At 33.5% G+C, this 17,014-nt stretch overlaps 1 protein-coding gene across 1 annotated transcript in view; it reads right to left on the bottom strand.

Annotated features, from left to right (window-relative positions):
- Nucleotides 1–2,528: 2,528 nt before the first annotated feature.
- Nucleotides 2,529–17,014, bottom strand: part of LOC126761666 (protein embryonic gonad) — a 78,085-nt gene continuing 63,599 nt past the window's right edge. Inside the window, exon 3 of the mRNA XM_050478021.1 lies at nt 2,529–4,266. Coding sequence (XP_050333978.1) covers nt 2,911–4,266 — 1,356 coding nt within the window. The 3' untranslated portion in view covers nt 2,529–2,910. The remainder of the gene's footprint in view (nt 4,267–17,014) is intronic.

The raw sequence follows: 17,014 nt of genomic DNA, 5'->3' as shown, positions 1-17,014 counted from the left end.
GCAATATTGCCTCGCTCCATGAGCTTTTAAAAAGTTCCAAGAAGATTTGACGTCTTCGAGCTAAATTTTGTTTAGCGATGAGGTTCATTTCTGGCTCAATGGGTATGTAAAGAAGCAAAATTGTCACATTTGTGATGTACGGCAACCTGAAATCATACAGATTTGATTTCATACAGACAAAAAAACTGTGAGGTTTGTATACTGATTGTAACCGACTATTTGATGCCTGAAATTAAAAATCGGGATCTTGGCAACATTTGGTTTCAACATGACGGCGCCACTTCACACACATCACATCAATCAATGGATTTATTGAGAGAACACTTCGGTCAGCAGTTCATTTCAAGTTTTGAGCTGGTCGATTGGCCACCAAGATCAAGTGATATTACACCGTGAGACTTTTTGAATGATAATAAACATTTCCCATTAAATTTTAATTTTCCTGTTTTTTCTTTAAAAAGTTTAGCCTTTTACAAATTCTTTGGATTCAGTTTTTCGAAGGCGAACCAAATGTAAAGGATATACAAAGTGTGTTCCAAAGTAAACAGGACTTAAACGCCAGTATGCCGGTCCAAGCTTTCTGAATGTAGAGGCCATGGTCTGCATAACGCTTTCCTTTCATGGGCAAATGCATTTTTTCGAAAAGGAAGAAGTCGCACGGTGCCGTATCAGGTGAATACAGGGAGTGGTTAATGGTTAAAATGTGATTTTTAGTCAAATAATCGTCCTACGAATGTTGGATTTTGAGCAATTTTTGGTCGTCAGTCAATTTGTGCGGAACAAACCGTGCACACACCTTTTGTAAGCCCAAATGTTCGGTCAAAATGCGATAAATCGATATTTTGGAGATGTTCAATTCCATTTCCATGAACTTCAGTGATGATTTCGTCTTATTTTTAATGAATTCACGCACAGTTTCGAAGAAATTTCCGGTGGTCACGGGTTTTGATTGGCCCACATGTTGATCGTCATTTATGTATTCACGACCACTTTGAAAACGTTGAAATCACTGTGTACTCTACTACGGGATAGGTAATCATCGCCATAAACTTGTTTCATCAATTGAAACGTTTCGGTAAAAGATTTACCAATTTTAAAACAAAATTTAATGTTGGCTCTTTGTTATGTTTGGACCTCGGTCATACAAATATCTTATAAATTAATATACCTCAAATTGTGCGCGAAAAAGGAAAATTTAGGTAATAATGAATTTTGGGGAGACGGTTACTGGAAGATCTGAATGTGATACAATCTAATCTCACACACTTTAGTTTTAGGTGCCTGTATTGAGGCTTTGATCTTACTCATGGTTTAAGCGTTTTGAAGTTAAAACAATAAAAATCAATTTTATATCAAATATTTGTATATATTTATTTATGCAACTAATATTTATTGCTTTAATTTTTTTTTTTTTAATTTTCAATTCATTTTTTTCTAACTGCCATTTGCGTATAAGAAAATAAATAAAATTATTAATTATAAGTTATTAATTCATAAGTTATTTATGCAAATAAATTTATTTACTTAATTCAATAGTCAAAAATATTCAATATAAAAAACTCACTGGAGACTCAGTAAAAAATAACAGCATTATTGTAAATTAAAAATAAAATAAAATTATGATGTTTTTAAAACTAAATTACGCTAGAAACAATGTTGCATTAATTAAGCTAATTTTCTGAATTAAGTGATTTATATTATGTTATATATAAACTTGAGAATACACAACAAAATGAACTAAAATATTTTTTACATATTTTCTATAACTATTAATACTTATTTATAAAATATTTTATTTTTTTTCTATAAATTGGGATTTTAACTCATACTTTTTAATATAATTTCACTATTATATATACATTTAAGATTTAGAAGTGACTCTGTATACTGTGATTAATTAGCGACTTATAGTAAGTACAATTTCGTATAAAAAATTTTAAAAATTTATTTTTGTTTAACCCTCTGTAATGACAATAAGGTCCGCCAGACCTTTATGTAAACTTTTTGAACAACTGAAGGTTGAAGGAAATGATAATTGTTATTTATTTATACATTTTTATATTTCTGCATTTATTATCTGATGTGCAAAGTGATTCAATATTTAACTATTTATTTCATATTATTTTTTTATTGATTTTTGTACATAAGTTGGCACCAAATTTTCCGTTTGTATTTCACTAGTTTTGTTCTTTTTTACTATGGCACAAGGGAATTCTCAGGACTGACTTGGCCATTTGAATATTTACAATATTGAGTTGAAGTAAATTATTGTACAGTAAAAATATTTATACACAATATAAAGAAAAAATTAATAAAAAACAATAATTAAAAGAAAAAAATCAATAAAAAGAGAAACAATAAAAAAATATATTAAATAATTTTTTGAACTGAAATTTGAAAATATAAAAAAATTATTAAAAAAATAATAATAAATAAAATAAAAATAATAGTAATAATAATAAAAAAATAATAAAAAATAATAAAAACATATTAAAAAAAAATAATTTTTAAAAATATAACGTGCAAAATTTAATTTTGTAATATTAGTTACTTACATATACCAAACTACGGTCAAAGCTTGACAAATGAACAAAAAATAATTTAAAATTTGAAAATATGCGTTTTTAATTTTTTCTGCACTATTTTTTTGTTATCATATTTGCAGATTTCGTCAATTTACATTAACCCTTTGAGAAGTACAAACATTTTTAGGCTAAAATGAACGAAATACTGTAAACAAATAGTATACTGCCTAAAAGTATGCCTAGACAAAAACACGGCTAAGCAACTAGTGCAGCACAGACACATATTTTAACGTTTCAATTAGTGTATCGAGCTTTTAATATTTTCTAAATGCGTTTTAGTAAGATATAACAAGAAAAATAAACGAATTTCAACAACATGAATAATCTAACCCGTTAGCGTCTGCGAGCGCACCGATGTCAAGTCTAGTGGAGTTGGCTTGTGTATCACAGCATGCGTGAGCGCTGCATGCGCCGCCGTACTCAACGCTGTAGGTGATGCGGACGAGGGCGGTGGTGTTGTGGACGTGAGCGAATTTCCTTCGCCATGCGCCAGTTGCCGCTCATAGCTGGAGCGCGCTGCCGCCCAGTGTCGTTCGATTTCGCGTCCCTTAAATGACAAGTCTATGGGCTCCTCTTGCGCATCATTGTTAGACGTGCCATCAGCTACTGCTACAGAGGCCGCTGATGCTGCTGCTGCCGCGGCAGCAGATGCCGCCTCGCTTAGGCGCTTAATTTCTTCCTTCAAAGCAGCAGGCATGAGGTGAGCAGGTGGACTAACAGCAATATTAGTGGCGGAGAGTAGTGTGCCCGGTGGTGCGGCTAGCGGTGATATGTGCGGCGGTAGCGCAAAATGCGCGAAAGGACTGCGCAGCGGTTCTGAGTGTGAGCGATAAATTTGCAACAGTTGTTGGTGACGACGCTCACGCGCTTCGGCCTCTTCTAAATCGTCATACGTCAATGCAGCAAGATGTTGCGCTGAATTACAATTGCGCTCCTGACGGCCCGAAACGCTGCTGCGCGCATCGTCCGCTGCATCGCCGGCAGACGACGCGCCTGAATCGCTGGGTGTTTCGCTGAGGCGCGTCTCCGCCTTGCCGCCATAGCCGAATGCGGGTAAATGATGCAGATGCTGGTGTTGTTGCGCGCTATGTTGTAGCTGCTGTTGCGTCACCTGTTGTTGCTGCTGTTGTAGCTGATGCTGTTGATGCGCGTGGTGGTGCCTGCCACTATCAGCAACGCCATTAAGAAATTTCGCCGCCGAGCTGAGTAGATTGTGTTGCGCTGGCGGCGGTTGTGGCGAGCCTCTGCTATTGGCGGCGACGGCAGCTGCTGCCGCAGCGCTCAGCGCCAAAGCTGTTGGTGACATGCTGGCCGATTTGATGCAGGGATTCGTCTTGTCTTGATAGGTTTGACGCGCTTGCAGCTGATGTAAACGCGCCAATTGTTCGAAGCTTGCTCTATTGGCATTATTGTCACTTATGCTGCCACCGCCACCGGGACCACCGCCGCCGCCTGGTCCATTGCCTGGCACACTTTGTTGCTCTTGCAGCAAACAGTGTATTTTAAACCAATTCGAACGTCGGCCGTAGCGGGAACCGCTCTTCGACATGCCTACCAGTAGGCACTTGCGTAGGCGACACGCTTTGCAGGCCGTGCGATTCTTTTTGTTGATGACGCAATCGCCATTGTTTTTGCAGCCGGCAATGGCGGATATGTTGTTGTAGGTGCGGCCGAAGAAGGACTGAAACAAGAGGGAGAACAATAATATTTTAATTTTATTCAAAAAGATCATGGAAGTGTTAGAAATTATATATATTTTTTAGTTAATATGTCGGAGGAGAATTCATTTTAGAATAAATTTCCTTAACGCGTCGGCTTCGGTGTAATATTTAGAGTCAATACAGTGTTTTTACAGAGGGAAGCTAATTAGAAAATGAATTCTGAAAAATATTCTTACTAAAAAGAAAATTTATGTGACAGCCTGAACACTGTATGTATGAACGTCTTCCAGGTGGAGCTGAGTAGATTGGAGAGTTGAAATTGGTGGAAGGCCTCTGCAGAAGATTTCGATCAGTCATGAACCTTTATTATACCCACTTCAGGTACTAAGCTTTTTCAAATCGTAACACTGCTTTTAAGCCAAACGATTAGGTTGGGGATAGCCGGCACGGCTCTAAGAAGAGGTTATGATTAGAATTCAAAAATTCTCTGAAGATCAAAAATTTGGATTAAGAAGAATTTCAGGTTAAAGCACCTTTATTTATTATATGAGTTGTCGTTTGAATGAATTTGTCATATTTATTTTCTTTTTACTATAGAAGGATCGGGAACGCGTTGACGATGAACCTCGTCCAGGACGGCAATCAATATGACCGATGATCAACACGTCAATAAAATAAAGGAATTGGTGTTTGAGAATCGACGATTAACCGTCAGAGATCGTACTGGCATCCAGCTTGAATTCCATTTCGTTTAATTCAACCTTACACAATGCTATTCTAAAATTCAAGCTTCACTGCCAACACATTTGCTAGTAGCGACAAACAAAAGACTTTAGCAACAAACTTGACACAAATCTCATTCCAACGAAACGCACAGCAAACAGCAAAGCCAGTAGCAAATAACGTGCATATCTTTCAAAGCTTTTACATTAATGGCGAATTAATTAACACCTTTCAGCGCCGAGTTGACAAGAAAATTACACACTTGCAGATGCCGGTGCGTTTGTGTGTGTATTAATATGTGTATGTGGACAAACCTTCTGAGCTATTTCTAAGCAACTATTAATTTTCACTCAAATAGTGTAAAATAGCCGGCTTGTGCTGCGAAAACGGGGCACACTGAAACACATACGTACAGTTATTTCTTTATCTAAAGCACAGTGTTGATTTTCAAAGCCACGCCAAGGCTGCTGCAGAGCACATACCAACAAAACATTTACTTGTATTTTAAATATGAGCGTAATAATGGTGGCAAGTGTATAAGCCACAATTACTGTTATGTGCGCGATACTTTTGTTTTCTTCACTTTTTTGTTGTTATGCAAGCTAATGTTGCACATTAGTAGTAAATGTGGTATTTGTGTAATGGCAGGGGATATTCCTTTCTGGTTCATTTGGTCAGCCGGGCTGATGGACTTTTAAGTGTGGCTTTTGTTTGCCGCTGAACTAATTACACACATTTGTAAATGCACAGTTGAGCAGATATACTTGTTTGTATATATGTATATGTATATATATATGTACATATGTGTATGAGTATGTATATTATTTATATTGCGCTTAATGCTGTGCCAATTATGTGTGAAGTAACGGTTATTATAATTAAAAAGAAAAATTTGAGAAAAAAGGAAAATTATTATTGCGCAACAAGGAAATATTGTGATTGGAGATAAAATACTACATAATAAATAAAATATTAAAAACGGTAAAATAAAATTAAATTAAATTGAAAATTAGAAAAAAAAATTATATAAAATAAAATTAAAAAAAAAACTTAATCTTTCTATAATATTCATAACTAGACTGTGTGCCATCGACTGGAACAAGTGGTGGTCATATGGAGCAACGTCTGGAGGCGTGTGGAGTAAGATCTCCCATTTCAGCGTCTCCAAATATTTTTTGAACACCTTTGCGACGTGAGGCCGAGCATTGTCATGCTGGAGAATGACTTTATCGTGTCTTTCCTCGTACTGTGGCCGTTTTTCTTTTAGTGCTCGGCTCAAACGCATCAATTGCGTTCGGTATCGATCTCCTGTGATGGTTTCACTTGGCTTTAGCAGCTCATAATATATAACGCCCAGCTGGTCCCACCAAATGCAGAGCATGACATTGGCGCCGTGAATGTTCGGTTTTGTCGTCGACGTGGAGGCATGTCCAGGCTTTCCCCATGACTTTCTTCGCTTAGGATTATCGTAGTGGACCCATTTTTCGTCGCCAGTTACAATGCGATGTAAAAATCACCATTCTTAAAACGTTGAAACCATTCGCGACATGTTCTTTCACTTAGGACAGCCTCACCGTACGTATCCGAAAGCATTCGATGAGCCTCAACCGCACTTTTCTTGGAATTAAAAAAGAAAAGCAAAATTTCCCGCAATGTCGAGAATTCGGCTCAAAAAGTGGCATCTTCAGTTGACAATAAGTTTGGGATGCAAACAGATCTCTACAAATATTTTGTTGGGTTAATGTTGACACAAATGTCCAAGATCGATATAAAACGATTTAATCGACCAGTGCTTGACCCTAGAGACATCTATGGGAAAACGGCGGAAGCAAATTTGTAGACCAATATTATAGAATAAAATGAAAAAAAAAATATATAAAAATTAAACCAAATTGAATTAAGAAAATAGAATAAATTAAAATAAAATAAAATAAAAACTATCATAAAAAAACAATGTAACACAAAATAAATTTAAAAAAATAAAAAAGAAATAATGAAATAACATAAAAAATAAAGCAAAATAAAATACAAAAAAATAAAAATCACTAAACAAAATATGTAAAAGTTAAGTCGAAGTAATTAGTTATGTAAGTATATCTATTTGCAAGGAAAGAAAAATAGGATTTTTGGAGAAATCTTAGCATTTTATTTTATTATTTGTGAAGAAAAAAGAAATAAAAATGATTTATTTTGAAAAGTTTTGGATACAGTTGTTCTCTTAGCTGATCTCCAGACCACCTCCGAAAAAGGTTACCTGGCGGTTAGGAAAATTTTCTTCAAAAAATTATTTCTAATCCGAAATTATCGAAGTGATTATTGAGATACTGATTTTCAACAAAATGGTAGTTTCTTAAGAAAAAAAGAGGAGAGAGTTAATCTATCTCTAAGAAGGTGAGTTCATCTTCTTGACTTCGAAACATTGAATTTTTTATTTTTTTCAGCTTTGTTAGCCGTATTTCTGCTAGCAGTTCAACATTTTGAGGAAAAATTTGAACCAGAGAAAGATGATGGTAGTCAATAAGAAAAATACAAAACTTTAACCCTTGCATGTCATTTGTTGTCTATAAGCAACATGGCATACTCGTATTCTGCGTTATAGTTCTATATTTGTTACTTTTGATAACGGTGTTCTTTTTATTGTTAAACATGTGTTAAAGCAACCGTTATATGTTAAATATATGTTTATAGGTTTATTGGCTGCTGAGCGTAGCCGAGTTCAGAAGTGTGTAAAAAAATTAAAAAAAAGTAGTTATGTTAAAAGTAAATAAATAATAACTCTTTTATTAAAAGTGAATTTTATTATAAACAAAAGGTACTAAAATGAAGAAAGATTTTTAAAAAATAAAAATAATTTTTAGTTTTGTGTCAGCAATATCGTAAACATAATGTTGCTTATAAGTAACAAATGTCCACAGTAGTAATATTTTCTGTTTCTTTAGCAATGGAACCAAAAGGTCTCAGAAAAGCTGAAATAAAGTTTATACTTGAGATCGATTGGAATGATATTGCAGAAGAAGCTGAGAAAAAAGAGGAAGTTAATTTGAATTCAGTCATTGAGGAATCGATTGATTTCTTAAAGAAGAGGGGAGAAAACCTGGAAATAAATTTAAGGGGTTAGTAGAGTAATCTGGCCTGCTTTTTTTAAATTTTTTTTCATACATAGAAATTTTTATTCTACAATAGAACTTTCTTCACATATCACGAGGTATATCGTGGAGTGTGTAAACAATCTTTTTCGGAATTTTTTGATGACATCTGTCGGAGAAATGGCTGGGTGAATGAGAGTATTTTTTCACTGACAGACACGATTTCTCATGTTTGGATCACACAAACACAAAAACCCAATTTATTCTCAAAAAGTACGTGAATGGTTATCGTTCCTACTATAATCATGAATAAATGTTGATAAGAAAAAAGTAATTAACTTTTTTTTTTAATTTTTCCCCATGTTTTTTTACATAAATTTTGTCATAACATTGCCAATAAATAAAAAAAAATATGAATCTAGTTTAAAAAAAAAAAATTAAGCAAATCGGTTGAGTAGTTCGACCGGAATCATGTACGCCAGTTTAAAGAAGTGTGTTTTGAGAAAAACGCGTTTAAAGTGGTGTGCACTCCGAGCGCTCGTAACGTCAAGCGGTATTATTAGTTTTGGGCCTTTTTCGAAACCTTCCAATGGTAAAGTGGGTTTCTACATTAATTCTAAGGGTATAAGGGAACAGAAAATGCAAAAAAAAAAAATTTATTAAATTACCTTACTGACCCCTTAATTGAAAGATAAATTGGACGTAATAGAGTTGAAAATGAGAAAATTTAAAATGAGTGGGAAAATGAAATATCGCGACGGCGGATTTTGAAAAAAAAGTTATTTAGACAGTTTGAATTTTATTTTGAAGTTCCAAATATGTGGTTGGTTTGCTCACCAAACTTTAGATTATCTGCTATTGCAGATTCTTTATCAATAATTTGCTTTCAGAAAATCAAAGTGGCTTTTCATATAAATCATAATACTCAACAAACTGAACGTCGATCAAATAATTGCGACAAACTTTATAAAAAACGTCCATTGCTGAATAAAATGTTGGAGAAATGCAACAAAATAGACCAGGAAGAATATCAAAGCATTGATTAACAAATGATTAAAAATAAAGGGAGCAACAGTCTAAAACAATATCTTCCAATGAACAGCAGTAGTGAGTAGTTGGCTCTTGCATAGACGACACTGCAGGCCAAAACGGAAATACAGAGCATATGTCGCTCTTAGATTCCCAATTGAATATTGCAAACGAGCTCCTACACTCGTCTAATATTACACAAAAGAGCGTCTTCAGTATTACCAGCATCAACTTCAGTGACAGACGTTTCATCAAAGTCATCATCAAAGCGTTCGTATATTTCTGACCCGCCAAAATCCATGCACCTCGATTGAAACGATCATTGGGTAGAATGGGGAGAAAAAGGAAGGAGCAGACCTCATCAAACCGGCATACCGAAATCCAAATGCTCAAAATGTAAGCAACACTTATGTTGGAACCTCCAAAAAAATTGTTTTTTTTTTCATATCACACCTGAAATATAGCATATTGAAAATTAATAAAGAAAATCAATATTAAACTGTGTTTTAAAAAGGTGCTACCACTGCGCAATGTTGCTTATAAGCAATATTTTATAACCCTAAAACCAGCAGAAATAGCAATTTGAAATTGTTATTGATTGATTGTTTATATTCAAGGCTCAACTAATAACCTTGTGCCCTCAAAATATTTTTAACTACGCCCACTTTTATTCTGACATGAAAGGGTTAACTAAACAACGTCATAGCTTAAAACGTAATAATTGTTTACCAAAATGATATTAATTTGTTGCTCTTATTTTTTAATTTTTATCAATATATTTTTATATTTATTTTCAGTTAATACAATTTTTTATATATTTTTATTTCTTTAATTTTTAGTTTTTATGCTTTTATTATTTGAAATTGTTGTGATTCTTTTTAAGTATTTGCGTTTAATTTGTGTTTATCTAAATTTTTTTAAGTTTTTTAATTTCCAATAATTTTATTTTGAATTAATTTTACTTGCAATTTTAAATAACTCTTTTAAATTTATTAAATTATTTATTATTATTATTTTTTTAATTTTTGTTATTGATTTAATTCCAGTAATTTACATTTTTTGTTATAATACATTTTTTTATTTTTATTTTATCAATAACTTATTTTAATATCATTTTAATATTTTCAAATTTCTTTCAACCTACTAATTTTTTTAAATTTTAATCTATTATTTTTTTTTTTATTTTTATTTTATATATATTTTTTTTTAGCTTTATTGTTTGATAACTGAATGCCTTTTTGTGCTGTTAATTTTCAATTTATTAAATTTCTTAATTATTATTTTTTTAATTATTTGTCTTTTTCAGTTATTCAAAAGTTTTTAATCTGTAATTAATTTCTAACATTTTTGCAGTTATAATAATTTTTCTTCTTTTTATTATTTAAGTTTTTGTTAATTACTTTAAAATGTTATCAGAATTATTTAAATCTTCTTCTTTGTTAATATTATATTTTTTCTAATTATTATATTTAATTTTTTTTTAATCTATGTTTTCTAATAATGTAATAATTTTAAATTTTTTTTGTTGATTTAGTTATCTATTTTATTGTTATTTTATTTTGCTTAACTATTTGATGATTTTTTTTAATATTTCAATGATTTGTATTGTTCAATTTTGTAATAATAATATTAATTATTTGTTTACTTTTTTTTTCAATTATTAAATGTTAAAGATTAAATATAAAAATTAAAATAAAAACAAAAACAAAATTAAAAAAAAAATATTTGTGGCACCATGTATTTTTTAAAAGTTTGTTTTTGTTTTTATTTTAATTTTTTTATTAATTTTTGTTGTTGTTTCTTAAATTATTTAAATCTTCTTAATTTTTATTATTTTATTTAGTTTTATTCATAATATTTAAATTTTTTGAGTTTTGTTTTTAATTGTCTAATTTTTTTCTGTTTTCTTCAGATATTTTTATATTTCAAATTTTAATTATTTCAAGTATTTTTAAATTTTTTATGTCAATATTAATTAATATATTTATTTTATTTTTTTTCAATTCTTAAAGTTTTTATATTCTGTTTAAAGTTTTCTTATTTTTTTAATTTTTGTTGTTGATTTTGCATTATTTCAATCTTTTTAATATTTATTATTTTTTTTGGTTTGAATCTTAAACAAAATTTCTTTGGATTTTTATTTTATTTATAGTATAAAAACATTTTTGTAATTATTTAATTATTTTATTTTTTATGCTTAATTAATTTATTTTCTAAATTTATTTCTGCTAATTTATATTTTTTGCAAGTGATTTAAATTTTTTGTAATATTTAATTATGTTTTCAATATTTTAATTTATAATAAATAATAAAAAAATTAAAATTTTTCGTTAGAAAAAAATTATGTAATTTTCTTCGCGTGTCATCAAAGCTAGACATTTACTTATTCTCTCCAAACTATACACAGCTGCTTTAATCTCACCACAAAGATAAATTTATTTTCGGCCAAAAATAATAATATCGAAATTCGTAATCTCCAAAATTAATTTAGAATGCAAATGTCACTATTATGACATTTTAATAACGGCTTTGCCGAAGCTGCAAAATATACCAAATTAAGCTACTGTGCTGTAGGAAGACAATTAACACACACGAATACAGTCGCATTAAAGCACGCACACACAGAAAAAGCTTAAAAAATCAAAACTAGCAGTCAGTGCCAAGATTAGTGCAGCAGCAACAACAACAAGCGGTTGCAAACGCGAAGCGCAGCTTCAAAGTGGTGAACAGTGCAGCAAAGCCGGTGGCAAAGGCACGATGTACATTAAAGTGAGCAAAAACAAAAGCAACACAACAAGAATATTATAACGAAGAAGCTTTGAACTTAAAAATACAACAAAAACCAACTGAAAATCTACTAAGCATCACTAATCAGGCAAACAAAGGTGTGTTGCCGCAACACAGCATGATGAGCAATTGAGCAGCTGAGCAGCTGGTGTTTGGCGAAAAAGTCAAGGTCGCTGCAGAAACAAATAAGCCACCACAAGCAAGCAGCAAAGCAGCGCGCTTTAATGACACAAAACGACAGTCGGCAACAACAACAACGGCGGAGCATCCGCTCGTGTGGTGCGCGCAACGGCGAGCAAAAAAACTTCTGCTGCTTTGTATTGCTATTATTTGTTGCTGGTGTTGTTCTTATTGTCGATGCCTTTGCTGCATTGTTGTTCTTTTTGTTTTTATTGTTATTACTGTTGGCAACATTATTATGCAGATGCCAGCACATCAAACAAAGGTTGTATTAAAAGCAACGTCAGCAGCATTAAGAGAACACACCACAAAAAAATAAAAAAAAGCAATCAAAAAGGTGTTGCTATTGTAGCAGCGCTGACTTGATGATGCTGCTTTGGTATTTGTTTTGTTCGACGATATTATTATGGCATTAGAAATCATTAATTTTCATTAAACATGCAAACTTATTACACATGCACATTTGCTCACATTTATTCACGTATGCTTGCATTAAATAATGAGGCGTTCGCAATGAAGCAGAAATAAATTGTGACTTGGTCAGAGTTCAAATGTTAGCTATAAAGCAAGAGGTGAGGGATGTGTGTTATTTCTGAGATCAAAGTGATTATTATTATTAAGGTTTTTTTTATATAGTAGGAGTGCAAAATATTTTTTTTCGTGAGATATTATTATCTGAAATGAATGTTGTAGGTTATTGGATACGTCTTGTGCGGGGCAGAAGAAGACAACGAAAAATTTCATAATAAATTAATTTTATATTAGTCGGATTTCTCATATTTTGACTGAAGCATTAGTATAAAGGAAAGTCGTTGAAGTACTACTGTGGGCAAAAAATAGTAAGACTTTTTAATTTAAATTTCGCGCAAAACCCCATTCGTCGAAATAATTTATTTTATATTGGTATGGCTGCCAGTGCTGTCTGTGCCATGTGTAACATCAAAATAACCATGCGAGTTTAGTACAGTTTGTCTTTCTGAAGTGTGTAAAATTCATTCGTAGATTTTTATGAAGAGCACACTTATTCAACAAAGAATTTCATTAAATTTCGAGTGTGGAATAAGTCAGTATGTTGGAAAAGGCCTTCGGTGATAATTTTTTGTTGCGACCAAGTGTTTTTGATTGAGACAAACTATTCAAAGAGAGTCGAGTACGCGTTGACGACGAACCATGTCCAGGACGATCATCGACACGCCAATAAAAAACAGGAATTGGTGCTTGAGAATCGTCGATTAATAGCCAGAGATCTTACTGGCATAGTTCGAATATCTGAAGAATCAGTAAAATCCATTTTGAAAGATCATTCAAGCCTAAGAAAAGTAAAAGAACGATAGATTTCAAAATCAATAAATGTTTTCGAAAAGCAGCGTCGCGTTAATCAAACGTACTATTATTCGAAAATCTTTATAATAAGTATATGGGGGCTAAAATACAGACCTTAACTTCAGTTATATATATATCACACATTGACCGACATTCTCGATCAAAAGTCAACTATAGGTACCGAGGTCTAAATATTCGGTACGTAAGGGCATCAACAGTTTCTATTGTACAAGTATTAAGGTGACACGCACTAAAGATATTATTTGTGCAAAGTTTTATTCCGTCATATTAATTGCTTCTTGATTTGTGTACTGGAAACTGAACGAATCAAGTGGAATTTAAAATTGTGCTGTATGGGAAGTAGACGTGTTTGTTGTCCGATTAACGTCCACAGGTGCCTCTTACTACTTTGATCCCCTGTGCAAATACGGCTCACACCGCCTTTCTTGTGAAGAGCTACCTAACCAAGGTCGGCATCCCAACGCTACCGCAGCCGCCCTACAGCCCAGATGTGGCCTCCCCGGACTTGTTTGTTTTCTCGTCTGAAAAGGCCGTTAAAAGGTAAGCATTTTGCGATGACAGAAGGAATCCAAGCTGCATGCACCTCGGCTCTCAAGGCTATTCCGGAGAATGCCTTCCGTGACATCTTCAATGCTTGGATTTTGAATTATCATCATTTGAAGTGGCAAAGATAGAGCTTTTAGCCAATACCTAGTGGAGAGATGTCTGTTTTCTTAGATATCCCCTATATACGCCAACTCCTAACCAGATAAACTTTCTGTGCATGCTTGACACAATTGTTAAATTTAAGGCTCAAATTTAACGATCACCAAGAATGCACTGCAGGTAAAGCGAATACAATTCTAAACTCCTTATCAAGATTGGTGGCAAATAAAGGCTGCGTGTATTTCAGCCAGCGATTTTTAGTCGGAAAAGTAATGAGATCGGTTGTATTATATGCGGGTTTAAGATGGATCTAGGCATTATGATGCACATTGGCATCCAGGATGATGAATACGTCAAGTTATCGGACCCGTCTATAATAGCCAAAAGAGACGAAAGGGTGAACAGTTTATTAATATGGCAACAGCGGTGGCAAACCTCACTCAAAGCATGGTGGACTCACAGACTGTTACCGAACATCCACTCGTGGATAGACAGACAACATAGGGACCTGTATTTCCACCTAACCCAAATACTAAGTGAATATGGGTGCTTTAGAAGTTACCTGTACAGAATCCAGCACGGCGTGTTCAGAGTGCTTTGAAGACGCTAAGCATGAATTCTTGTATGTATGTACAAGAGAAAAACTTAAAGTTGCACTAGGTGATAGCTTTACGTTGGAAAATGTGACGGCACTCATGTGTCAGTCCACTGAGAACTGGAAAGCTGTTTGCGAAGCGGCAGCCACAATCATGACAAAACTGAGACAAAACGAGTCAGTGCGTGCCAAAAAGGAGACTTAAATGTCTTATCCCTCCCACGAAGTTATACTTAATTAGGTGGTTCGGTGGGAGAGTCTGGAGTTGGGCGTAAGATAGGCTTAGCGTATTGAAGTTCCGCACTCCTGCTGTTGAAGCTTCTTCCTACTTAAAAAAATAAAATTATAATAATAAAAGGCAGACAAACGTGTGAGTTAAGAGAGCAAAGTGTATGGTCTCTACAAAAGTGAATAACTGTGCCAACTTTGCAGCCATAAAAAGCAACAATAAATATTGGTTAGCAAGCAGCGTTTGGTAATTACAAGCAATAAATGTAAAAAATCAAATAATAATTTATATTATTGTCTTATTTTACATTTAATGCGCTTATTTATTGACAGTTTCCATTTAATTCCTTTTTCGGAAACCTATAAACAAGTGTTTTCCGCTGCAAGGCTCGTAAAACAGCGCGACACATTGCCGTTCACGAGCTGTAGATGCGAATTTAAGTGTTTCGGTGGAAAGTTAATGCGCTGTCAATGATCTTCCAGATTAACAAGCAATTGGCTGTTTGTTGCTGCACTGCACTGCTTTGCAGCCTGATTGAGTGCGCATAAAAATGGCGCAGCAGTTGGCGTCGCTTGTTGCAACATGCGTCCAGCTGTTGGGCGAATTAAAGTGGATTTTTATGAATTGGCGCCCTATTAAAAGCGCACTAAACTTAAAAATCGTACAAGAGCAAAGCAAAAAAGCGCGGCGCATTAAAAAAAGGATATGTGAGAGAGAGAGAGAGTGAGCGCACCGTTAAAGCGCATGCGCAAGCACACTGTTAACACAGCAAGCCAACTAATTAAATTAAATATATTTTTATGGTATGCGCAGCCGACAAAGCCTGGTGACATTTAACAAATTGCTACAAGACACAGCGAAATGGGCGGCAATAAAAGTTGACTTGATTTTTTACATGCATGTGCGTGAGAGATTTGAATTAAAGAAATAAATTCACTAGTGGAACTATAAAGCTGTGTTGGTGAAGTGGGAGGGAGCAGCTGCCTATGCGAATGGCGAAAGTATTATGCGACGCAGATGTGGGCTCAATCGGTGGACCACTTGTGGTGACAAGCTTAATTGCATTGCGTTTCATGTGCTTGGCAGGTGACTAACGAATGCGTTTAAGTCTACATTTATGATAAAGATTTAAGTTAAGCTCATTTAGTAGAAACTTACATTTAATAAAATGACAAAAATCGATTTATTTAATGAAATAAGTTTTGGAAAGCTGGAATTTTTGCGTTTTGCTGGAAGCAAGTTTATCTAAATTCCTAGAATGACAGTGCACATAACCGGCTATTGCAGGGTAGACACGGTTCCAGTGGTAGCATTTAAAGCCTAATATTCAATGAAAGAGTGAAGTGATATTTTATCTCTGCGTCAACTCTACTTCAACTTCGAGATTTTGATAAACTCTTATTGCTTCATCAATACAGGTCACCATAGCTGTTTGTCATAATCCTGACTATCGATATATCAATAAGAACAGGTACGGCGAAAGTCCATCATTTTTGCTGACACAGTTCTTATTTTTGCGGCAAGTTTTGGCTGGAAACCCAAAATGATGTTTTTCTTTGTTTCTAATATATTTGGTGTATTACGTTCCCCACACATACATACCGTTTTTCTCTGATATGCGGCTCAGTTGTTGGAACCGGTATCACTATACAATATAGCTGTGATGCAAACTGAACAATTCAATCAAATCCTTGTATGGAAATCTAATATATTTGAGAAGATGTCTTCAAGAAATTTAGTATTGTATCTTCTAAGCCAAAACTAGAAACTCCAAATAAATATTTATGATCGGACCACTGTAGCATAAAGCGTTCATCTAAACTGGGCGATCATAACACAATTTTTTTATAGCGTTTTTTTTGTATATTTGAAGGGTATTCTAGCTTCGGCGCAAATAAGTTAATGTTTTTTCTTGTTTAAAAAAATTTTATCACTTTTCGTTTAACTTCTATTTTTAGGTGGCAACATTGTATTAAAATATGACTTTATGAAAAAGTTTATTAATACTATACGGCATTATTGGCAGTTTTGTTTTAATATTATTTTATATTTATAATTTTAATTTTCTCAACAGGTGGCAGCGCCATTCCCAAATATGGCTCAAACAAAAAATTCACACGTATTATTCAATATTCTATTATATTTAATAA

This window comes from Bactrocera neohumeralis, chromosome 6 (assembly GCF_024586455.1).
Source record: "Bactrocera neohumeralis isolate Rockhampton chromosome 6, APGP_CSIRO_Bneo_wtdbg2-racon-allhic-juicebox.fasta_v2, whole genome shotgun sequence".
NCBI classification, from domain to species: Eukaryota; Metazoa; Arthropoda; class Insecta; order Diptera; family Tephritidae; genus Bactrocera; species Bactrocera neohumeralis.
The sequence above is the reverse complement of the archived record's forward strand: the minus strand, read 5'-3'. Positions and strand labels throughout refer to the sequence as shown.